Below are 25,767 nucleotides of genomic sequence, written 5' to 3'. Positions count from 1 at the left end.
TTTTTACATCTGTTTGGAGGCTGTAGAAGCTCTACACAGTGCTGAAACAAACCCGGATTTTTCTCCCATTGACTTTAATGGGATTCGAATTCGAATTCGACCACCCGAATTTTTTTGCTATATTCGGCCGAATAGCTGTGGAATCGAATAGTGAGCTATTCGACCAACACTAATTATAAGCAATGTTACAGAGACATGGTGTCCATATTTAGCACTAGGATGTCCCTGTATTGGCTTACTACTACTACTGATCTGATGTGACACCCCCACCCACCTTTTTGAGGTTTCAACAATTAGGACAGTTTGCCAAAACAGAGGCATTTGGCAAGTAAGAGTAATATAATATACAGTTCACATTGTTCACTTACTGGCAGTCCAGGATATCCAGGGTTACCAGGAGGTCCTTGAATTCCTCTACCATCTCCAGGTTCTCCTTTTTCTCCTTTGTAATTCTCAATCTTTGTAAAATAAACAAAAAAGTCTGTATATTCCCCATGACAATTGCCATAATGCCTGTCTTATAAAATATGCCACTATACACATTTATTTTCAATAGTGCTTCTAAAATGACTATTCTGCTCTGTCACTAATGGAGTAATTGAAAATAGGTTCAAAATAAAAGTGAAACCAGACAGCATCACTGACTGGGTGAAACAATCACTATGTATGCTGTATATATATTTGTATATTTATATCCCTGTTCATTTTAGATACTAAACATTTTGTAAATCTTTGTCGCTAATACTCAAAATGGAGACTCTTCTTCCAAGCTGTATTACCAGACAGTCCTAGAGATGTGTCTACTATCACATACTCCAACATCACATCACATACTCACCCTTCCTAAGGCACTTAAATCATATGGGAATGTTCCTGCAAAAATAGATATAGTCTTAGTGAGATAAATCCAAAAAAATTCCTAAATCACATCCGAAAAACACATTACTGTGAAAGCAATTGGCCATAATAGCCACTGACTATTTCAAAGATCTAACATTGTGTTCCTAGTCTTTGGGGCCATTGGTCTTCCAATGCAAAAAAGATGTGTTACACTTTTACATGTCACCTGATCCTAAATGTTTCTATTAACATGTGCCCAGCCAAAGCTGCAAACAGAAAATACTGTTGTTTTTAATTGTTTAAATGAATTCCCATTCTGCTCTTTTTTCTGATTTTATCAGTTTGTTCTGAAAATTCAGCTAGTGTGCAGGTAATAGACATAATTAAATATTAAGGAGTTATTGCCCACACTCAATGATTTTGTATTATAAACAGCCTTTTCGTGCCTTTCTCACAATTGTTAATACTTGTTATTACCTGGTGGTCCAGGAGGACCAACGTCTCCTTGGTCACCTTTTGTTCCTGGAAAGCCTCTCTCTCCTTTTTGACCTAAGAGAATATTATTAAAAGAAAATATGGGATAAAAGTTTATAAGGTGGGGGATAACAATTCAGTTCATTTTAACAAAATGTAATAATATTAACAACAGTACATATACGATGACAAACCTGGATAGCCTTGTGGCCCAACAGAACTTGAATCACCATATACCTGAAAATTAAAAATATGAAAATTATTGTGCATGTACATGAAGTATCATTAGCATGCTGTTCAAGGCTAGTCAGTGCTGCGGATGCTACAAGCACATCAAACTGTGCATCATTTTTTTCAACTTCTAAGATAATTAATATGCTGATATTTACCTCCAAATCTTGATGTATTATCCTATAAAACGTACAGCCAATTTTGGGAGGGGTTCATAACAAGACCACATCCACCACATGAACCACATCCATGAACCACATCCCTTTCTGTACTAATATAGTGTTAGGTCTACAATACATAAAAGGCCACTAAATATGGCATCACCATGCAACTTCATCACACATCTGTGTACAAGGACCATTACACTTCATTGATTAACATAGTTTATAAACAAGAACAGACAAAGTCAGCGGTCATATGGTGGGATGGGTGAATTACAGACGTCTTGGAAATTCACACTAAACCCAAGTGCCTTACCAAGTAAAGGATAAAACAGTAACAAAACTTACTATTTGCCCTGGAGGACCAGGTGGGCCAGGAGGACCGGGTGGTCCCTAAAATTAAAAAGATTACATTGGTATTAAAAAATAAAAACAGTTCTTCTAATTTAAATAGTGTTCTTCAAATGCCTTTTTATTAGAAAAACCTACCCTGACTCCAAAGCCAGTAGGATCAGCCGCATCTCCCTTCTCTCCCTTAAGTCCGTTCAGACCGGGGCGACCCTAAAAAAAAAAAAAAAGCAAACATATCTTTTTTGTGACTGTAATTATAGTAAGCAATTATTTTCTGTGCATGTTGGTCCAATCTGGAGACTTTCTAAAAATAGAATATCTATCCATTTATCATTTTGTTATTGTTATTTAGACTAATCTTGTTAGAGCCAATGCTTTGCCTATATTTAAGAATTACTATGGGGATTGTTAGCTAAACATTCTAAAGAGTGAATTAATAAATTAAGGTGAAAGGAGGAATAGAAAAAAATGTGTTTATTAGAGGACATGACTCTGAATATAAAACAGGACTACAGAAAATTGGCTGTCAAAGTTATAGTAGAGAGAAGATGAAAAAAAGAACAAAAAATAGCTGAGGGAATTGGTGAATGTCAAAAGGAATTATTGGTTGAAAGAGAGAATGAACAGAGTAATAAAAGTAATAAAAAAATAAAAAAAGAAGATATTATATATATATATATATATATATATATATATATAAAGCAGATCTTGAGCATATGTAAGTGTGAAAACATAAACTTTCAGATAAGAAAATCAGGAATGGTTCATGTTATAAAAAAATAAAAAAAGAAGATATTATATATATATATATATATATATATATATATATAAAGCAGATCATGTGACAGGTGAAAAAATAAACATAAAAGGCAAGATCAACATATTTATTTTTGTTTAAAAAAATACACAAAGTGGATGAAAGGAGAAAATATAAACATAAGAAAGAAAAATAGAAAACATGGTAGGAAATGATATTGTACAGCATACATTTTACATATTATACTTACAGGTCTTCCAGGTAATCCAATTTCTCCTTTTCGTCCAGCAGGTCCCTGGTAACACAAGAACATACCATAGGCATTATTAGCCTAATATTTCTTCATCTAACCACCATTTTTTTTCTAAATGAAGGATAAATGTGCTTACCATTGGTCCTATAGGTCCAGCAGGGCCCCTTGGTCCCATGTCACCCTGGAATCAAATCGCAAGTTTGTAATTAGTATGGACTCATAACAATGAGGTAAAATAATGATAAAATGGTGATACAATGAAAAAAACATACACAGATGATTCATCCAGATATATGATGTACACAGGGCACATGCATAAAAAGCCTTTTAAAAAAAAAACATTGATGAAATCTAATATCTAAATATACTCTTGTGCAAGTGACTGTGGATGAGATATAACACTAAGTTCTCAGGGACTACTGAACATTATTCTAATGGTTCCAAAGTCTTCTGCAATATATTGTATACTGTAATACCTTTGTTCTTGTGCTAAAGGGAAATGGTTTAAGTAAAGCCTTAGCAGATCACATAATTGCCATGGAGCCCTGAAAGCTGAGAGTCCGGCGTTTTCTGCATAACAGTATTTTATGCAAGTAATAATAGCATTTGGCAAATACATAGTATAAATGTATATAAATATAATCAATGTATTACTCCGTATCATCAGATGAGTTGTCTTGGAGAAGAAGAAAAGAAAGACTTAGGTCAATTATTGACTTTTTGAGGGCCCAATTACATACAATTATAGCTCTCCTAAAAAATACATTTTCTATATTTCCTATAGTTATGTTTCCTCTTCTATATGCATAAATGCAACTCACACAAGTCACGTCCTTACCTTCTCTCCTCCTGTAAGTAGTGTACCATCAGGGCCCACAATGCTTCCTGGCTCTCCCTTATCTCCCTAGAAAATAAGATCAGTATAAGTATTGTCACTTTTCCAAAAAACAAAATGTAGTCAGTGACTGGAATATGAATAAAACATAATAATATGTGGACTAATATATATATATAATGGATGGAATAATGTAGCATGAACTGAGCAAACCCAGATGTGAGAAAATAATTCATTTTTTTACAATGTTACTATTGATTGCATTGTGTTTCATTTTTATTTAATTCCTAAAACATTGTTGTGTAATTCTGGCTGTTCTGGCACTCACATAGCATGGTTTAAAAGGTGATAAGCAGAATTTCACCTCTTATTGTAACCCCCTTATCTCAGGATTACCGCTTTTTGCAGGAAAAAATCGGGGGTCACTCGAGGGTCGCTTAAAACTTAAAAAAAAAACATTTATCTTGCTCCGTCGGCGTCCCTTGGCGTCCTGCTCATCCCCGCAGGTTCTAGGGACACCTGACACCTGTCGGTACAGGCGGGAGGATCGGTGGGAAATTTAAATAATTTTGTGTTGGATTCAATACAAAAAACTTGTATTGACTCCAATACAAGGAATTCTCCATATAATATATATATTTATTATACATGCCACTGTACAGTTATATTACATGTTTGACAATGTTTTTTAACAGATTTTTGTGTTTTTTTATTTAAAGTTTATTATTAAACGTATTAAATATTGGACATATTTCAGTGAGTTATGCCTCAGAATTATATCCTACAATGCAAAACAAATTTCCATGCAAAAAAAAATGTACCGCTTTTTGCATGGAAATACGGACAGAATTAGATTGCTAGGGGGGTTAAGCTGTCTCTAATTAGGCAGCCCCATAATTTACATTAATCAATTGTCTCATTAGAAACCTGGTTTAAAAGACCATACAATAAAAAGGTCCTCACTATATATCATCTATATACATTTTCATTATATATCCCAGGCCTAACCTAACCCTGTGCTAAATGCGGAGACACCTGCCTAGAGCCATGGTGATGTTTTTATATCCGTCACTTGCCCAAGCATATCCAATAGCAGTATGGAGCATCTCCAAAGGCAACATGGATTGCCCGTTATTCTCTGTGAGAGGCACTTTTAGGAGAAAAGTATAGACTTGAGGGTGTAAACACTGCTGGTGCTCTGGGTTGGCTGCATTGTTCAGAAATGGATAAGTAATGATGTGAATCTGGAATGTGTAATAGCAGGTACACCGATGAGGAGTTGTTGGTGTGGTAGACTAGGACAGGTTAAGAACATTCAATTGTTAGTTCATGACATGTGTTCACATTTCTTAACTGGCAAATGTATTCTGTATCAAAAGGTAGTATATTCCTAAAAAAAAATGCTCACCTTCAGTCCAGGCAATCCTGGGTAACCCTGATCCCCTGTCTCTCCTTTGAATCCTCTAGGGCCCTAGAAACACAAACACTTTGCAATAAGTACTGGCATACACAGTAGATGCTTTTGTGTAAAATATACATCTAAAATACTTTCTACTTACTTGGGGCAATGCACCATCTCCTCCCTGGAAATGCAGAAAGATAATTTAAAATCAGAAAAGTATATATCACTTATTTACATGTAACCCCAAACATGATTTTTTCCCTTTATCATTATTTTCTACTTTACACTTATATATATAATAATAATATAATTATAATTAGGTTGTAATGGATAATATACGTTTTCTCTATATTTTTATGTTCCTTTCTTGCTCCTAAAACATATGCTACTGGTTATTATTACCTAACTGAGATGTCTCTTTGTGTTAAATTTTCAATAAAGGAGTGTATTTTTGAATAAATGTTTTTCCCATCAAACTGATTTTGATTGTGCAAATCTGTTCCCTATGCACTGCTTGTTTCAATGCAAATTAAAACTAAAACTCATTCATCCATCTAGAGGCAAATAAGTAACAAGCACATCAGTCACAATAATAAAGACTATGAACCTCATTTATTAAAGCTATCCAAGACTGGAGAAGATGGACTATTATGGGTGAACATGGGTGACCCAAACCTGAAACAATATCTTAAAAATTATTTGCTCCTAGTTGGCAAATGCTCTAAATCCTGAATCAAATCTATTCCAGGTTTGCTGGATCACCCAGATACAACCATGATAGTCTATCATCTCCAGTTCTGGAGAGCTTAAAGAGGCCCTGTGTATTTTAATGAATAAACTGCTTAATCTAGGTTGAATTGACAGGAGAATAATTTATAAATACATTCCTCAATGTAACTAAACAATAGGTACCCTTCTCTATGTAACATGCAAAAGTTAAGAAATCTTTACCTCTCCTATTCCGCCAATGGTATCCTGAAATACAAAAGACCACATTTAAAATCACTACAGAAGTATCAACATTAACATCTACAAACACATAGACAGCTTAAGATTCATAAATAGTTCCCATAAATGAAAATCAAATCTTCTTACTCTGCCATCAATTGTTCTGTAAATGATTTGACCAGGAGGTCCGGGTGGTCCAGGTATTCCAACTCCATTTTGGCCTGGTTCTCCCTGCAACAAACATTGTTATCACATTAGGGAAATCAAATCCTCTAATCACCAGTCAGATAAGATCAATGACCCTAGAAATTTCACTCATGTTCATTCTGCTGTACTAGTCAAGCAGTGGCTCAAAGCTTCTAGGTACCTAGCTATAAGTTGGTTTTGCACCAGTCTAGACACGTGCTTTATACATCTCTACTAACTATGGGGACCAGCAGCTATTTTATATAATTCAATAAAATTAGTCAGGAATATTTACCAAGAATTTTCACCTAATGCAGTTTATCATTATTAAAACTGGTATTTAATGATGTTGATCATTATTCAGCTTTATTCAGAGAATATAAGTTTAGGATCTCTTCTTTACAGAGATGCCAGTATCCTACAGCTTTTTATAATATATCAGTGTTCTTAGCCCTTCTCAGCTGGGTGCACTATTTGGCACTTTTCAGTAACCACCGGGCTGTGTTTGGGTGGCTACTGCAGAGTTGGGTCACAATACAGGAGCTATCAACCGCCTACATTTTCTTCCCACTCAGCTTAAAAAAATAATTCTGAGTTGAACATTGTATGTGTAGTGAACAGCATTTCCTAAAGTCCTGTACTAAAAAGTGAAGATTTTCTGTCCTACAGTGGATATATGTAGTAGGTTTTTTTGCCTTAGCACTTTGGTTCTCCTATACTCATAGCTATATATCTCCAGTGTTCTTTTTACCCCAGTAAATAATATTCAGGTCTTAGGAAACCACTGCTAAAATAAATTATCATAGATGTTTGTGAAATGCCCCGTAATAATGAATTGTGTGAAGACAAGCCCCCTACAATGATGGTCAGAACACTACCCTTATAGACAGCTAATATTATTGATTAGTGTTATGCATGTGGCTCTGCCAAGTGGCGTTATACTCAGAACTATGCCACAGCTCAAGGAACCCCTAGAGGAACCCTATGATTTCACAGACCTTTGCTTGAGAATTGCTGATCCAAGCCAAGGCATACATATTTAGCCCATTGTTGCTTCTGATGAGTGCGTTTCCTATAGGATTTGGAGTGTCCGCCAGTGGCATCACTACTGTGCAGGCTGCTAGAGAGTAAGCTGTACCTGAGGGCCTATAGTACAAACCTGTTCCTGCCAATTACTTTATTTATGCTGTCAGCTAACCCTCCACCTCTCCTGCTACCCGGTAGTCCTTCCCCACCTACTACTACCAGTCATTAAAGATGTTGGGGCTCTGACATTAGAAAACATCTCCACTAGAATGGCTGGTGCCATTGGCATAGTAAGAGCATCCTGAGGACAACAGTTGGAAGAAGCCCACAGGCAACAATGGTAACTAATCCTTAACCATGTGTTTGACATTATTTGCACAGCTTCCACAGTGCATGCCTTCATTTTAGTTACGTGCCAGCTTAGTTTTTTTTTTTTAAATGAAATAGCTGATGACTGAGTATGCTTACCCGTTCACCTCGATCGCCTTTGTCTCCTTTTTGACCCTATAAAGAAATAATATTTTAATTATGTTAAACATCTTTAAGTTACTTGTAGGGTAAATTGGTGACGATAGACAAATTTAGGCAAACAGGGAGCATGCTAAAAGATGAGCAAATATGTATCAAAATTTTACAAAAGAAAAGAAACACATGACAAATAGCATGAAAGTTTGTATAAAATGAATGAAAAAGGAAGATTTGAACAATATACGTGAAAACCATTTACCTCGGGACCTGGGAATCCATCCAATCCAGGTCTTCCATCCAAACCGTTAATTCCTCGATCACCCTGAAACAAGCAAAAGTTTTATCACATTAAAAGCCTATATTTTATTTATCAGATGGTTTACTCATGTACCATGCAATCCATGAAGCAAGAATAATATTGATGACATAAACTGGTGTCACAGGGACAAAACAAAAAGAAAGAGAAATAAAAACCTGAAGAATTTTAACTCTTTCCCACACAATTAAAAACCATGGATGGATATATGCAGTAACTCATAATAAACACTTCATTTAGGCTGATGTGACTTGTGTTTTGTCATTGTGAACTTTGCACATGGTTTTAGAAAAAAAAATATCACTAGCATGTCAATGAAGGGTAAAAGGAAGAATTATAATATAAAAATAAACTTTAGATTTACCAACTAACATCACTATTCATAAAACAAAATGCAAATAGCACATCATTAGTGAATTGTGATAATGACCTACCTTTGGTCCTTGAAGTCCTGGAAATCCTGCATCTCCCTGTGGGAAAAAAGAGAACATTACTGATATGTTATGCATCTACCCAAGGTCATTGCTATGAAGTGCATATCACATCACCCTGCCCTGCGGACTCAGCCTTGATCAATAGTAAACATATTGAACTCTAAAAAAGCAGCTGCGTACAGTCTAATTTAATACAGGCAGGATAAATCACTCCCCTCACTATTCACACATTCCCCGCACACTGAGTAATGAGAAAATAATACTGACCTTTTCCCCAGGAATTCCAGGCCTTCCCTGATAAATGAAAGTTTTGAAAAATATGTTGATAAAATGTAGGCTGAAATGCAGTTTATCATAAAATGCCCACTAATAACACCATTTATTGTAATCTAGCAACAGAAACCATATTTATTAAAAATAAATTCCACCTAATACAGGAAATTCAAAATGATGAGAGAGATATACAGGGGCTGCCAATGCTGACCTCAATGCCCAAGAAAGTTGCATTACTTCAGCCTTTTTTGTATCTATAACCTGAAACAAGGCTGCAGACAGGAGTGAACGCACATGTTCACCAGTTCTGGGTTTGTGAATAGGTGACCAGTAACAAAGTAAATCAACAAGCATTTTTAGAAGGAACATTTAGTGATGGCAGCTCCCCATATATGTTAGAGTGGAAGTTGCATTGTTTACAGGTCTTTTTATAAAATAATGTATGGGCATCTTTTACTAAAAGAATTAATCTGCCTTTGGAAACCACAGATTAGATAGCAATTGCCATTATTTTATACAGTTTAGAAAATGAGAAGAGAAATCTTAATGACTATTCATAATGTTTTCCTTTTAGAGACTTTTGACATACAAGATCTACATTGAAGTACATCAATCATAGAAAAAAATCTTAGTTTATGTCTACTGAATGAGGAAACACTATAATTTCTGCATCATTAACTGCAGGTCCCATAAAAAAAATCCCTGCTACTAAAATATGGTATTTTGATTAAATTACAATGTGATAATCTGCCACATTATCCCACCTAAAGCATTATTTTTTACAAAATTGACACCAGCATGAGGACAATGTGGACCTGCAAATAATACAAATTATGCAGTATGAATGCATCCAGCACTGTTTTAGTGTTGAGGTTATTAAGATACAGACCTTATCTGCATTGATAGAAACTCAATTCCTAAAGTTACTGTCTGTGTCTAAATTTACATAGGGTGATCATTTTTTCAAAAAATGTTGTGTATGTTTGTGTGTGTGTTTTTAATGACATTAAATACGTAACAGTTTTAATACTGTGTAAATCTGGTAAATAAGACACCACTGGTGAATGCAGTGAACAGAACGATGAACGTTCCTAGAGAAAAAAAATCAAAAACCGAAAAGTTAACCTCTCAATTTTAAATGTTTTCTTGGTTGTGAAAACAGAAGGGAAATATTTGTACTAGTGTGTGCACATCATCTTCAATATATTTTTTTAATAAATTGAAGTATTCTTTAGGCCTTAAATGTGCAGAGAGTTTCTTAATGCTGTTGGCTACCATATAGAATAAAGTACCTGTATGCCTCGGCCACCGAAACTAAAACCAGAACCTTCCATATCATCCTAGACAAAAGAAAAGTAACAAGGGTAAGGGAAGCAAGAACTGAAGTATTACAAAACAGTTTAAATCAATACAAGTTGCAATATATTGACAACTCTTCATAAGGGGTTGTTGCACTAGATAGCAGGGCTGCTTTACCATGTTCAGCCTGTTAATCAGTCTGACATATTTTGTATCATGTTTTCCAGTCCGACAAAAATCTAATATATACATTTTATATGGTCTTGATTACAAAGAACATTTTGTACAGTCAGCCAGTAGGTATACATACACATGTACACAAATATAAAAAAGCATTTCATCACCCGAGTTGAAGTCACATTCTTTTATTGGTTACAGAATGGCACTGGCACAGACAATATATCTTGTATGATCTCAGGTTGTAAGATTTATGAATGCCAGGCTATGTACTACTGGACAATTTGGACTATAGTCAAGGTGATTTGATGTCTAAAGCAGTAGGTGGACATATCATTCCCTTGGGGGAATTCTCTAATAAATATGAAAAGCCTCTAACATATGAAGGTAAACTAAGGTATATTTACAATTAGTTTACATTTGCACACCCACACCAGTGCACCAATATAATAAGGTGCTAAAAGAAAAAAAAACCTACAAATCCATCAGTGGTAAAACGTCCAGCAGGGCCAGGTGGTCCTGGAGGTCCAGGCAATCCACGAGGTCCAATTGGTCCAGGAAGTCCAGCTAATCCAGGTTCTCCAGAAGCTCCAGGAATGCCAGGTTCTCCAGTGCTTCCCTGTAGTTAGGAGAAAACATATAGAAATCCATTATATTTATAGTCCAAGCTGGAAAACTGGTAATGTTATGATGATTATAATGTGTTTTTTTACAACTCTCCTTAGGATTTTGTACAGGAACACTAGAATATGTCAATCAGTACCAAATTTAAATGGCATCCTTAACACTGGGGATAGATCCAAACTTCTAGAATACCAATGTAACCAGCTGAAAATTGGTGGATAAAGGGATTAAATAACTTACAGAAGGTCTATGTTATAACGGGATCTTGGAACCTGAAGTTAGTGCATGTTTGTTATGAACCAATATTACTACTCTATTTTTATATATATATATTTGTATAATATAATTTAATACTAAATATTTAATTTCCATCATTGAAAGACCTGGGTCAGCTTAGCATACCTAAGTATACGGCAGATATGCATGTATGATGTTTATAAAATCCAATGGGGAAATGCAGAACAGCAGCACATCACCTAATATATACTATTAATGATTATTAAGCCTGTTTTATAGCATTCTTATGTATCCAGAAGTAATTTATACTTCAGGAGACACGTCTGTATGTTGGTCCAGTAGAGTTGCCCAAAGCCTCCCTACTTGTACCTATGTTCCTAGAGGTATATAGCCTTTGAATAAATACTGTGATCAATGCAGATAGATGCAGATGAGGCAATGTATGTTACAATCTAGGGTAGGACTTTTACTGCAGGTGTAGATTTGTGTTATAATTTTAATACCTAAAATATCATAAATGATTCACAGAGTGATATGGGTTTACAATAAACCCAGATTTATCAGTAGTTATCTTCTTTTAGACACATTTGTCTTTGATTGAAACCTCAGATGAAGAAATATAATAAAGGATAAGTCAGCATGCAAATGTGTATTTGTTATATTTTACTTGTAGATAATATAATAAAGAGAACCTGTGCTTTTCCTAGGTTTACATTATTGTTGGGACCACTAGCAAGTTACAATTATCTTTCCTTAGTCCTGTTTAGTTTCTGGAAACAGTACGTAATAACAGATTGTGATATACATAGCTTATACAGGGTTCAGGATTTGCAGCCCTCTAACCCTGGATAGCGTTGGGTGCCTCAGCAGCCATTAAAAAGTAGAAGAAGCCATTACAAAAGTGAAGAATATCACATGCTACCCTATATGCAGAAGTATCAGGTCCATTTATTGTCCCTTGGCAGCAAAGTATAGTGACAAGGGATTTAAGGGAAGATAACTGTAAACAGCTGGTGGGACCACCAGTTAGGAAGAACAGTTGCCCTGTATGAACATACACAGGCTCACCTCAAACTCTGTCACTGACAAACCTTTTTTGGTAAATGTACCCTGAATTTCTACCTACTGGCTGAAAAAAGGTAATTTATCAATATACAATATGTATTCTTTACCACTGAGTTAGATATTCATGCACTTCTAACACGAGAAAGAACATTTTTCCAAGTTCTTTCTTTAATGTTTTTTTTATACCTAAAACCTTCTATTGCTAACCAGCTAGCTCATAACCTCTCATAATGTGATACTAACAACTTAGAATGATTGTTCAAGTTGGGGAAGGAATGTACTCTGTTACCAAATGAAACCATTTATAGACGAATAGGAAATATCAGTTTTTCTTTTGTTTTAGGGGACCTTTTTATCTGAATTTTTTGTTCTATTCCTAGCTTGATGCATTTTATATGTACTTAAAATATATTAAAATTAGGGGTTTGTTATGATATAGCTACTTTCCAGGACATGCTGTAAAAACACACCACTCCCTATGCATCACACACAAATACAGGACCACATTACAAACAGCAATATACAGTACTGCACTACATATTATAGAAAACAAAGACTGCACTGCACTCTTTCTTAACCCATGCTTTGTGACAGATTTATACATGAAGAACAAAGGATAATAATGATGTGCAAAATGATTAACCAGTCAGAAATCACTGCTTGACAGCAGTGAAAAACAAGTGCAATGGCTTCTAAGGGTTATTCCAGTTTGCACAAAATATATACCCTTTGCAGCTAATTGTATAAGCCTGGCTTGACCTTATAACAATATTGATCTATAACAAAGCACACCAGAGTATGTTTTACATGCTTGGTAAATACTAACTTCAGTTTTCTACACTACATGCTGGAAGAGTCAAACACAGCATCCTTGGAGCATGCTTGGAGTTTGCCACTTGTTACCTGAGAGACTACATCATAGGAGTAACGAGACAGAATTTCCCTTATATAGGTGGGGATTGAAGATAAGGTGCTCTGCGAGACATTGAGATTCATTCTGAGAACAAGTCTTAAACATACATGAACAGCAATACAAATACAAAAAGTATAACTTACTTTGGGTCCCGGAGCTCCCGGAAGTCCCACATCACCATCAGTACCCTAAAGAAAGGAAAATTGATGTCAATGAGCATTGTATTATATTCTTTTTCTGAATTGTATGATTTCCTATTCATTTCCAATTGTGACAGCTGTGCATCTTTTGATGATTGGCTACTACAGGGGTTGCAAACTTTTATGGCCACTAGGCCATTTCGGGGTGGGCGGGAGCACAGTAGCCTGGACTCTGCGTCCCGCCCGAATGGCTCCGCCCACCACAAGGGAACGCCCCCTGAAGTGAAATCCCTCTTCTCCATATGCATTGCGGAGGAGAGGGATTTCCCTTCAGGGAGCTTTCCCTTTTTACTATTCATCAAGTATGAACGCCGGCCACGGTAAATAGGGGAGCAACAGCAAGGAGGCGGCACCGGAGCTCCGGCGGAGCCGCGGGTTGCCAGCCGGCATTAGGCCGGATCAAACAGGGGGCGTCAGGCCGGAATGAACTACTGGCTAGACCGTATCTGGCCTAAAGGCCGTAGTTTGCCGACCCCTGGGCTACTAGATGGCAGAACGAGTCATTGTTTTAATAGGAGCTGAAAGGACAAGAGTAGAGTAATACAACCACCTGTCATGAATTTCAGTGAATTTCAGAGGAATTGACTGGGTGAATAATTTATAAATAGAGCCCTTAGAGTCTTTGTCAGTGATGTATTGCTCTCTTTGGCCCTGTTAGTAAAATTTCCCTTTAAAAGATTACTGCACTATAACAGTCATCCTTTGTGCACACATTAGGAATGATTTTTTAAAGTTCCCCAAAGCTCGAGAAGATACACTTTCATTAGTATACCTGGGTGATCCTAGCAAACCTGAAACCTGCTAACAAATAGCAAAATAAATCAATTCCAGGTTTGCTGGATCACCCAGCTTGACTGATGAAAGTGTGTCCTCTCCAGCTTTGGAGAGCTTTAATAAATCAGGCCCATTGAGTATAATATAGAGAGAGAATTTGCAAAATAGTAGTAAACCATTTGAACTGAAGGACTGGAGATGGTCCACAGTAGATAATGGTACTTCTATCAACCTATTGGCACATCCCAGAAAGGGAGTAATAGAAACATCTCTTAAGTACTGGTTGGGGGTAACCGATACCTATACTATGTAGGGATAGTTATACTATGTTAGAACAAGAAATAACCAAGAAAAATCACCAAATATATATATTTTTAGAAGATGAAGGAAAGGAACCCACTGGTTTAGTAAGTCTTTATCAGTTATAACAATTGCTGATGTAAAATATAAATTATGGCAAATGTACAAAACTATAATTTTTGATATCAAAAACTAATTGCTCACCCTTTCTCCTGGAATTCCGGGGGTCCCTGCGTTTCCATCTTTTCCAGGAAGACCCTACAAAAAAACAATTACGAGTTTATGCTCCCCAGTTGTAAAAATTAAGGGCCAAATAAACAGATAAACTAGTACAAGCCACTATATATTACTATTTTTTATTTGTAAGTTGCATTTCAAATAAAATAAGATGGTAAATATGATATATTGGCTCGTAAAATGGATAACCAGTAGTGGGCTGCAAAGTCATCACTTACCACCAACAGAGATACTTTGCGTCTGGAGAAAGAGAGGCTTAACCTCTTACCTTACCACAGTAAGGTCTGTAAATATTAGTGGAATAGACTCCCTCAGGAAGTAGTTCTGGCAAGCTCCGTTAATGGTTTTAAAAAAGAAAAAAAGCTGGAAACATTTTTAAAAGCACAGATTATAACTGGCTCTAATCATCCATAATTCATAATTGTTTTAATAATATAAGATTGTTAATAAAGGGAATATCCAATTGTCGTAGGGGGTCAGGAAGGATTTTTTTTACCCCTGTTGGACTGTGCTTTAAACATTTTTTTACCTTCCTCAGCCTTAACCTAGTCCAAAAAAATAGTGTAAAACTGTCAAGCCGTTGTCCTTTTGTTTTCTTTTATTGTTGCTATTGACCAGAATAAAAGCTATGCTATACGTTATAGCTGTTCAGGGCTGCTCTGTATCTTTTTAGTACAAACCATTGTCCAATCAAACTAAATTTAATCTTTCCATTTTTCTGACCATCCTTATACTTTTGGGAAATGCAGACAGTTCCAGTAAAACAGGGTCTTTTAGAGTTTTACCTGAAGCCTGTGCAAAATGTAAAATGTGCCTAGCTGTACAGACCAGAACCATTAAAATATCAAAACATTAATATAATCTTACCGGAGGGCCAGGAGGTCCAGGCATTCCATCTTGTCCGGGACGACCAGGCAGACCAGGGGGTCCTGGGTTTCCAGTGTTATTTCCACCAAAAGTTCCTGGTACTCCTGGTAAACCAGGTACACCAGGAGGGCCAGGTGGACCAGGCAAACCAGGTGGTCCCTGTACATAAGAAATTAAAAAAAGATAAATTCAGGAACATATTAGGGCTTAAATGTAGCAGTTTTTGCGGTTTATAATACACATAATTACAAAATTACATTTTTTTTATCTGTGACTTTGTCCAATGCTCTTGGAGGAAGCCTTAGAATTTTTTTCTAGCCTTTACAGCATTCTCATGGATATAATAAAATTAGTTTTATTGTGACATAAAAGATAACTTACTCTAAAGTTTTCCAAATCTGGGCCATAGCCAGAACCCTCCATATCAATAAATGTCTAAAAAACAAGAACAAGTGTTAACATACAAGTATACACATGGAAATACATTTAACCTGCACAGTATCTCAAAAGTGTTTTGTTTTTTTTTTGTTTTTTTTAAAGGGAGACCCTCCTACTTAGCTTGTATTTAGAAAAAGTTCAACATGCACTGGAATTGCCTATATAAATATCTATAAAACAGAAACCTTAGTGGTTGAACTTTATGGACTTTTTTCAACAATAACTATGTAACTATGAAACAGGTAAGGTTCTATGATTAGGTTTGCCAAAATCTATTTGCTACCATTGCAAGGAGTTTCCATCTCATATGGTAGCATTACCATAAATTAAGGATTAAAACATATACCTACAATATTCTATAAATGTGTAGAGGGAGTACCATACAATTACGCGACTACTTACCAATTTATCTGTTTTGGAAGCTGGGCCAGGTGGGCCGGGGGGACCAGGGGGGCCTTGAGGTCCTCTACTTCCAACACCGGGATCACCCTTAGAAAAAGAGAGTTATGAATTAAACAAAGTTTACTGTTGTCATACTTTTCTTTAAGAATGTTACTGCCAAAAAATGCCACCCTGGGAGTCTTTCTCCTGCTTAGCAGGTGGGCAAGCCTAAATGATGTAAAGATTGGCCCTTACATCTCTATATCATTGTCCTGTGAGCTCAGGCTGGTCTGGTGACACACACATATTGAGTATGTCAATGACAGATAGGGCTCATAGGAAATAAGCACGGTGACACTGGACGCCATTCTAACCCAGAAGATTTAGGGGGTGGACACTGAACACATGAAGAGGCCCAGTACTGTGTTAGCAACTTTTACAGTTGTCATAATGTGCACTAAAAGATGGTGGGGGGGGGGTGATATTTCACAAGCTTCAAAAGGTCTCTATTGTATAATGCTCATTTGTACTGTTTTAAACTACTTTACAATGGTCACTGGAGTTACATTAGGAACAGAGCATGATCACTTTGAAATGTAAATGTTCATATAGCTCAGGTTATGTAAAGTATATTTTTATAATCTCATGCAAGAGTAAAAAAAATAATAATGAATTTTTGTTTGCACATGATTGGATGAATAAAATGTACACAGATCTATTCACTAAACTAAGTAGACATCCATTTTGCAAAGTAAACATCCTCTATGTAAATCAACCCCCGTTATTCTATTGTTGCTTAAGCACCAAATTGGATTGAAGAAAGCTCCAAATAAACATATCATGTGCATAGAGAAAACACCTGTGTATAAAATACAAATCTAATTATTACACTTTCACATTACACACATGCTGGGAGTATGCTATAAAGCCAAATTAGAATTACAAGATCATCAGTGCTTGCATTTATGACATTTTTTTTTGCTGACAAAAAACTTTCGAACAACCTGTATGCTAATTAAAGCTAAATAAAATACCTTTTCTCCTTTCTGCCCTGGATCACCTGCAGTTCCTGGGAATCCCTGAGGTCCAACTTCTCCCTAAATGTAACACACATTACCAGAAAATGATTAAGCCAGTTTTACATGAACATATTTAAATACACAACATTACCATCTGGTTATGTGAAAACAGCATAGCGATTGGAAATTAATACTATAAAGAAATGCTTTTTTATGGATAACTCGTGAATTGTTTTATGTATTATAATGCAATGTCATGTAATTTGTGCTGTTGATTTAACTTATGAACACAAAACATTAGTGTTCTATAAAAATGTTCCTTATTATGTTAATTGAATAGTATCATTGGTGAGTCCCAGTGAGTATATTTGTGACAAACAGACGACAGGATAGCGTAGAAAAAACTAGCCACCTGCATCCAAAAGGAACTTCAGATGACTATCAAACCATCATATATTTATTATTTCACTTGATGTACACACATTATTACTTTAAATCACACAGATCTATACTGAGAATCATGGACACCTATGTGGTAATACATATATTAATAGTAGTCAGGACATTGCTTGATTTTTTCGCACATTTACATGCAGACCAACATTTACAGTTAAAGTAACAATAACAGATGCAGCACCAGTTTTGGGTTTACAAAAGAATAGTGAACCCCAATAAGGATGCTATTAGAACCCCAACAATGTTGCAAACATTACCCACCCCATCACTTTAGATGGCCAACCTGGTCCACATATACTTTAGGTGACAAATGTAAATAAATACATTTGAATGAAATGGATTGATTGATCTGTATCTTATTTTAGCATATTGCCTCCCATATATATATATATATATATATATATATATATTTATTCATATTTAAATGGAGACTCAGTGTTCTCCCCAGCCCCCTTTAGCTGGGTGCACCACCCCGGCTGTTTATGGGTGGTTACTGATAAGTTGGGTCACAATACAGGGGCTGCCACCCACCTACAATTTCTTCCCACCCGGCTTAAGAAAATTTCTGGGTTCAACACTGGAGACTAATATAGTGATTATTGATTTACAACAAATTATCTGCATAGATTTATCTGACTATAATATTTGTCCAATGGTTTTGGTTTGAGTCACTTAAATTACCCTTGGAGTTAAGTTAATTGACCTTCTCCCCAAGTTGGCCATTTTGTTAATGATATATGATTATCACAGGGACATTAGATTGGGAGCCCCTATGAAAGACAGTTAGTGGCAAGACTATGGACCCGGTAAAGCACTGCCTAACATGTCAGTGTATATTATTAATAATAATAATAATAATAATAATAATGATATTAATTATAATTGGAGCTTTATTTGGGAATATGACAGCAGGATGGCCAGAGCAGTTATTAGGAAGGAGAAGTATGCAGCCAATATTTGTACAGTAAATAAAGATAAAATATTAATTCAAATAATATTGACTTACAGCTTTGCCATCTTCACCAGGATCACCCTGAAATATAAGAACACTGTTAATAGAGAGCACTTGACATATCAAATTATACTGTTTCCTAGGTATTAAAAGTGACATACAAATGTAAACTCTTCTTTACCAAAAAGTTATTTAAATTTTATACAGCATTGTCTTCTATAGCATGTTGGTTAAAGAAAAAAAAGATTATAACATTATGTTGAAGCAGATGCCAGACACCAAACATTGGTATTGTAATCAGTTAAAGTGTACGTAAACCTTAATTGTGAATATATTTTATTTTCTCTGATGTGCAAATAAATGCTTCTTATCAGCTAATATCGTAGCACTGTTACCAGTGCACATTATTCCTGGTTCTCTATGTAGACTAAATTAAGTTCCCCTAAATTATGTAGCAGACGGGATATTCTGTGGAGCATTCCTAGTGTGAGAACGCTGCACCATGTCATTCTAGACTAGGAAGTTCTTTATTGGCAAGATTCATATGGGGAGCGAGCATGAAAGAGTTGCAAAATAAATACTGCAGTTTCAGCTAGTTGAATTTTCAGGTATGGTATGCATTTTTAAACTCTATAATATATCATGTTTGACAATAGTATAGATTCTGAAATTGTATTAGTCCATGTAATATGATAAATATGGTAAACTTGTTTTTATCTTTTAATGCAAAAAAAATACCCTTTGCTAGAAGCACATTGTGGAGCCAGACCTCTGCTCATCACAAAACACTTTAGCGGTAGAATAGGACCCCTGCTCATTGCTCCAAGCTTGACCACTGTTAACTGGAGCAATGGACAGAGAATGTTGGACTGTTGGAGTCCGATACTAATGTCTCCTATATTGAGCCGAGGTCTTACTACCCAACATGCTACTAGTAGGCCGGATTTTATTCATTGCTGCAGAAAATGTTAAAAAGATAAACATAAACTCATCATTGTTTACACAGCCTAACTGTATAACAGGCATAACATGGGAACGGTTATTTAGCTTTCATAATGTTTAATTCAGTACCAATTAATTGCCTCTATTACTTACAGGTTCTCCATCTTTTCCTGGTGGCCCTTGAGGACCTGGGGGACCTCGTGGTCCTGCAATCTCCTGCACAGTTGTGCCATCAGCTTTCTGTACAACGGAAGGTCCGGGGGGTCCAGGTGGTCCTGGTTGTCCAGGTATTCCAGCTTCTCCCTTCTGTCCCTTGGGACCAGGATATCCAAAACCAGCACCACCCTAAGAAATAAATAGATAGGTATTTCATTAGGATAACCAATCGGCTGAAATTATTCCAAAAGCACATTCAGCAACATATGCTGTTACTCACTTTGATTCCAAGCTCTCCTTTCTGACCCTAAGTAAACAAAACATACATATTAATAATAATCCTAAAAAAATGAAATGATGAAACAGACCAAAGGTCATCGTGCCGCAACTAAAGTGCGCTTAGCAAAAAAGTTCTAACTGGAAGAGGAGACTATGAACTATCTTAGTCTTAATCTTCCTTCTGTGTGCATGTCAGGACATTTTTTGTTTTTTTGCATAATGAGGCGAACATGAGCATTTGAGTTTACAGGCTTGACTATATTCTGTGCAAAGATCAAGTAGTTCCCGTTCTTGCATTACATCATTCCCACCCAGCCAATGAACATTGCCGAAGACTTCAAACCTGGAAGTTGATTTGGGGGATGACAGTGACTATAATGGGACAACAGCTGTCAAAATGCTGGTGGGGGCACGATGGCATGTAAATGACATAATGTACATGTTATGGCAAAAGTCTGGGCCTTTTTAAAAAGAGTTTAAACCCAATAGGTAACAGTTAAATACACAGCTGAAATATGTATATGTATGGTTTACTGCTTACATATCTGAAATTCTGTTTAGATAGCCTTATGATTTAAACCATCCTGCCATATTGTACAGACAGGTGAGACATCAATATTCACTGCTGTATCCCTGGAGCTTTCTGTATCACCTACCTACTGTCTTGTCCTCTCTGTTCCTGAACGTCTGACTGCACACTTTCACTTCTGTATTCACTGGCTATACCATGCTTGGATGAATTGTACCATGCTTCAGTATATGAAGGAATATAAAAAATGCTCTATAGAGCAAGACTCTGGACTATAAATACAGACAAAGTTTACTAGACTCTGCTCCCATGTTAGCTTGTTCTTTCTCTGCACATTTGCATGCAGTGCTATTGACAAGCTCCCAGTCAACTGTACTGCAAATGGACATCGTAGTGGTGATAACTAGTCGCTAAGTTTCAAGCCTGAATAATTGATTTGAATTGTAAGTAACGGGCATTGTACTTGCCTTTTCACCCTTAGAGCCAACACCCGCACTTGTACTGGCAGCAGATTCTCCTTTGGGCCCATCTGGTCCTCTTTCACCCTTCTCCCCACGGTCACCTCTGTCTCCTTTCTCTCCTTTTTTTCCAGGTTTGCCTATAACAAGAGGTTTTACCATGAGTTTATGGTTGTTACTTCTACAGCAAATATTAGGTTACAATATTTTTTTTTTGTTATAAATAAAGCAGAACATGAAATCATCAAGGATTGCAAGCCAATGTCATTATTGATCTGCCTAGTCCAGCATTGCTTCCTCCACCATCAATAGTAAGTAAGACTGCATTTCCTACCTTCAAAACCATCGAAACTCTCTGTCTCAATCTTCTTTATGAACTCGCTTTCTACAGATGGTCTTTGTATAGGAGGTACTGTGATTGGAACCACTTCTCTGATCAATGGAGCTTGAGTAGCCTGATTAATAGAATAAAAACCATTTATCAACATAGCTTATACATAACACCTCCACCACCCCTCTTCATCCAGTTATGTGTATCCATTCTCAAGTTAGCCCATGTATATGCACCCCACCCCATGGAATGTAGGTACAAACAATTACCTATCTAGAGGTCATCTAGAATGCTTTAGGTGTTAAACTGTGGCCGGAAACGGTGTTAAACTGTGGCCCGCGGGCCAAATCTGACCTTCATGGTCCTTTTTTTGGCCCCCAAAGAAATCCGAAAATAAACTACATCTGGCCCGCCCGCGTTACCACTTCACATCATCATTTTCAATACATGCAATACATAGACATTATTCCTGTACACCCATCATATGACACAAAGCCTAGGCAATGATCACATGGTGCCTGACTACCAGGGGCATTGTGTTTGTTTCAATCCATTAGAGACTGCAACGTGTAATATTTAGTGTCAGACAAACTTGTGATGTGAGAGGATGAACAACACACAGCCTCCATAGATAGATAGAAATTAGTCTTTTCAACCCTAAAGAGTGTGTAGAGGGGTTTGTTTTTGTTAGTTATGGATGAAGTAGTAAAATTCCTTAATTTTTTCAATAAATTTCAAGTTTGACCCCCGACTTAGTTTTTGACCCCCGACTTAGACCCCCGGCTAAGTTTTTAATTTCGGTCCTCAGTGTATTTGAGTTTGACATCCCTGATTTAGGGGGTTCTAATATCCAAATATAGACATACCCTTACAGCTCTTTATTGGACCAGTAAATGGAGACAGGAGGGGACCAGGATTGTGGTGGTGGTGGAGGGTTACACAGTTACATAGTTATGTTTAAAAAGAGCCCCCCCTTGTCCTTTGTAATAACCCCACAGTGAATAATTAGGAAGCAAGTTATCTATATAAACCATGTATATATTTATATAGGAGTTGGAGGGGGATAATATGGGATTACAACATCAGATAACCAGAATAAGTGAAGTGCTTTGATCTTGGAAGTCAAATTCCCTTTTAGATTATACATTCTGTAAGTGTTCTCATAATTATAACATTTTTATGTCCTACAAAAAAACAATAATCACAATTTTTAATACTATTCTTATCTTACTCATTGTATTATTAGATGTTTCAATCTGTGTCTTACCTTGACCACTTCCTCTTCTGCAAGCCCGCTTCCAAAGTCTCCTGAGGCCTGTAGTAAAGAAATAAAATAATAAAAATATTAAATAACCAAAAGGAAACAAAATTAACTATTAACAATTTCAATGCAATGGATTGTAAGTGCAACAACATTATTCTAACACTAGATGGTGCTATGGAATATAGAAAAATTATCACTACTATAGTATGATTTCTAAATGCTCAACACGACCACCAGATGGCAGCAGTGCATAATATTCATGATTCCCCATAGCACATTTCAGGATTCCTCATGTTAGTACATTGATTGCACATTGTTCTTGACTTCTACATTTTCCTAACCCTAGCATTTAACCACACTCCTACCTGGACACTAATACTTAACTTAAGCTATAAAATTATCATGTGCAAAAGCACAGTGAACATATGCTTTGTCAATACAGGATAAAAGTTTCATTCGATTAATCCATAAATGGGGGGGGTATATTTCACTATTATAAGGTGGACCTGTTGCGCTATCCTGCATTGGCAAAACACAGGTTCACTTACAGGTTTGTTTAGAAATGTTTTCACCCCGGACTCACAAAATTAACCTGCCCATACCTGGGGCTGCATGTGGCTCTATGGTACTTACAATGTGGCCCTTAGGGCCCCTGCAGTTAGAGGTCTTTTTGGTGCTTACATTTTTTTTTGCTACACTTCAAATGAATAATCCATAATAGGACTGAAGAAGATATACTATAAAAGGAGAACCTGGCTGATCCTCAAACTTTTGGCTGCCACAATAAAAGAACTGCAGAGAAAATGTTCCATGTAAAGGCAGATAGGAACTTGGGGGGTAAAAAGCAGACATAGCATTCCATATTTATGTAAAAAAAATAATAAAAGTTTTAATAATTATTTTCTGGTTGGGAAATGTTCAAGTAACAGCACACTGAGTAAAGGAAGCAATATATCCCAATCCAGGTAAAATATCTAATGGCACAGCCAATGGTGAACTCACCCCATCAGAATCATCTCCTTCTTCTTCACACTGAAGTTCTGCAGCTCTGGGGTCATTCTTGATTTTCAGCTCTGCTATTACTCCCTAAGATAGAAGAACATACAGTATAACATACAATTATTTTTGCATATAGCATACTATGACAGATATGAAATTACTTTACAGGATAGAACTTACATATAAAAACCTAAAAAAAAAACAATTGTCATTATTATGAGATTCCCTCATTTATACCATTCACATAACCCCTATACTATGTCTCAGTTGTAGTATTAACCTCAAATTTGGAATTTTTTTCTGCGGGATGATTGTTTTTTAGTATCTGTTTTTTACCTGGGTGATCCACATAACTCAAGGTTCATATAGGTTCGCATAATGCAGGGATGCAATCTGGAAAAAATTACTGAATGGTAATGATAAGGATGGACACTAGAGGGCAGTGTTAGGACTACATTTCATTGTATCCTTATAAAGGGATTATTATACTGAACTATATTATCTGAAACAAATATTTACATCAGAATTACACATATTTATTAAAAATATTGGCCAATTTTATCCAAAAGTGTTCCGGGGATTTAGAGGGCACATAACCTTCTCAGGTTACTATACCCTATATATACTACCCTATAACTGTGTGAAATACTATAACAATGAAACTGAAAAAACATGGACAAAGACAGAAATAAACTCCAGGGTTGGCTGTAAATAATGTAGGGTTGGCTGTAAATAATCATAATTAATGATTAGAAAAATGCATGTTTCTTTTGCAGCCAAATTCCAGGCTAATATGACAGGTGCAAAGCTTGCCCACCATAGTAATGGGGGAGTAGAAATGTTGGGGATAAGTCCTGACCACAACCTAGAAAATGCTAAATTTTGTTTGTTTGGAGGGGAAGAGGTGCCTATTGCTGGCCTTTATTAAAATATGACTAGATGTCATGCTGATCCCATAGCGTTTTAATGGCAGCATACAAGCACAGCTCTGAATTAGGTTGTAGCATTTTTGTTCCAAAATAAGTACAGAAGCCAGAGACAATAAGCCTTGCCACATGAATATCAGAATTCTGAGTTTTATTGTCATGTAAAAAAGGAGGGCAGAAGCATACAATAATTCTGGCACAACTACATTTATTTTCTGTACTTGCAGCATGTTTAAAAGGATAAAACAAAGGGAAATGTGCTTGTATTCCAGAGATGTAATGAGTTTTTTGATCAATATTATACCCTACTCTTTAACAAAGTCACCCTCCCCGATTATTTGGATGTGTGTGCGGAGGTCTAAAGGGCCCCATAGATGAAAAACCATCGTCCTCCTGGACCTGGCAGGATGATTACTTAATGCCTATGGGTACTTTTAATCAGGACATACAGATTTGATTTCAGAGCTAATGTTTGCCTTTCAGTTAATCTGTAAACCTGCATTCTTGCCAAAAAGCGAGGATGTTTTTTTGCAGAATGTTAAGAAAATAAGGTTTACCTCCAAATTCGGCTTGGACAACAAAGAAATAACAAGAGTCAACAATGCAGCTGTTGCACAAACACAGGATCCATCAATTAAATGCTGATGTTAGAGGCAATCTTCTTAATATTGTACAATTAGACTTTTTATAGATATGCCAAAAAAACCAGGGAGAAACCCTCAAGACCCAAAACTCTCGTTTAAAGGGAGGAAAAATTAAAGTGTATTTTTAGTAGGAACTTATTTTATTTAAAAAGTTTATTTTTTTATCGTATTGCTTAGTACAGTCCCACCATCAGTTTGCCTTTCGTACGTACGCACCATATTGTTGTTGCCCGAGATAAATGTTAGTGCATGCCTACAGCATATGTACAGAGGTGCTCCAATGACATTCATCAAACCTCCCCTTGCGGATTGATGAATGACTGATACATCCTCCCCATTAGAAAA

The 25,767-nt window shown here is 36.3% G+C and overlaps 1 protein-coding gene across 3 annotated transcripts in view; it reads right to left on the bottom strand.

Moving 5' to 3' along the window:
• COL18A1 (collagen type XVIII alpha 1 chain) overlaps positions 1 to 25,767 on the bottom strand; it is a 111,620-nt gene that overhangs the window by 9,296 nt on the left and 76,557 nt on the right. For all 3 annotated transcript variants that reach the window (XM_072418435.1, XM_072418433.1, XM_072418434.1), the window contains 32 exons: positions 23,856 to 23,939; positions 22,857 to 22,904; positions 21,593 to 21,713; positions 21,268 to 21,398; positions 20,273 to 20,299; positions 19,990 to 20,181; positions 18,949 to 18,975; positions 17,502 to 17,564; positions 16,489 to 16,575; positions 16,030 to 16,083; positions 15,649 to 15,807; positions 14,749 to 14,802; positions 13,414 to 13,458; positions 10,910 to 11,050; positions 10,248 to 10,295; positions 8,950 to 8,976; positions 8,683 to 8,718; positions 8,192 to 8,254; positions 7,933 to 7,968; positions 6,400 to 6,483; positions 6,256 to 6,279; positions 5,462 to 5,485; positions 5,311 to 5,373; positions 3,906 to 3,971; positions 3,204 to 3,248; positions 3,065 to 3,109; positions 2,196 to 2,267; positions 2,055 to 2,099; positions 1,509 to 1,551; positions 1,318 to 1,389; positions 839 to 873; positions 369 to 458 (listed from right to left, as the gene is read on the bottom strand). In XM_072418435.1, coding sequence (XP_072274536.1) covers positions 369 to 458; positions 839 to 873; positions 1,318 to 1,389; positions 1,509 to 1,551; positions 2,055 to 2,099; positions 2,196 to 2,267; positions 3,065 to 3,109; positions 3,204 to 3,248; positions 3,906 to 3,971; positions 5,311 to 5,373; positions 5,462 to 5,485; positions 6,256 to 6,279; positions 6,400 to 6,483; positions 7,933 to 7,968; positions 8,192 to 8,254; positions 8,683 to 8,718; positions 8,950 to 8,976; positions 10,248 to 10,295; positions 10,910 to 11,050; positions 13,414 to 13,458; positions 14,749 to 14,802; positions 15,649 to 15,807; positions 16,030 to 16,083; positions 16,489 to 16,575; positions 17,502 to 17,564; positions 18,949 to 18,975; positions 19,990 to 20,181; positions 20,273 to 20,299; positions 21,268 to 21,398; positions 21,593 to 21,713; positions 22,857 to 22,904; positions 23,856 to 23,939 — 2,151 coding nt within the window. The remainder of the gene's footprint in view (positions 1 to 368; positions 459 to 838; positions 874 to 1,317; positions 1,390 to 1,508; positions 1,552 to 2,054; positions 2,100 to 2,195; positions 2,268 to 3,064; positions 3,110 to 3,203; positions 3,249 to 3,905; positions 3,972 to 5,310; positions 5,374 to 5,461; positions 5,486 to 6,255; positions 6,280 to 6,399; positions 6,484 to 7,932; positions 7,969 to 8,191; positions 8,255 to 8,682; positions 8,719 to 8,949; positions 8,977 to 10,247; positions 10,296 to 10,909; positions 11,051 to 13,413; positions 13,459 to 14,748; positions 14,803 to 15,648; positions 15,808 to 16,029; positions 16,084 to 16,488; positions 16,576 to 17,501; positions 17,565 to 18,948; positions 18,976 to 19,989; positions 20,182 to 20,272; positions 20,300 to 21,267; positions 21,399 to 21,592; positions 21,714 to 22,856; positions 22,905 to 23,855; positions 23,940 to 25,767) is intronic.

Source organism: Pyxicephalus adspersus, chromosome 7 (assembly GCF_032062135.1).
Source record: "Pyxicephalus adspersus chromosome 7, UCB_Pads_2.0, whole genome shotgun sequence".
Lineage (NCBI taxonomy): Eukaryota > Metazoa > Chordata > Amphibia > Anura > Pyxicephalidae > Pyxicephalus > Pyxicephalus adspersus.
Note: the sequence above shows the minus strand (reverse complement) of the source record. Positions and strands in the feature narration are given on the sequence as shown.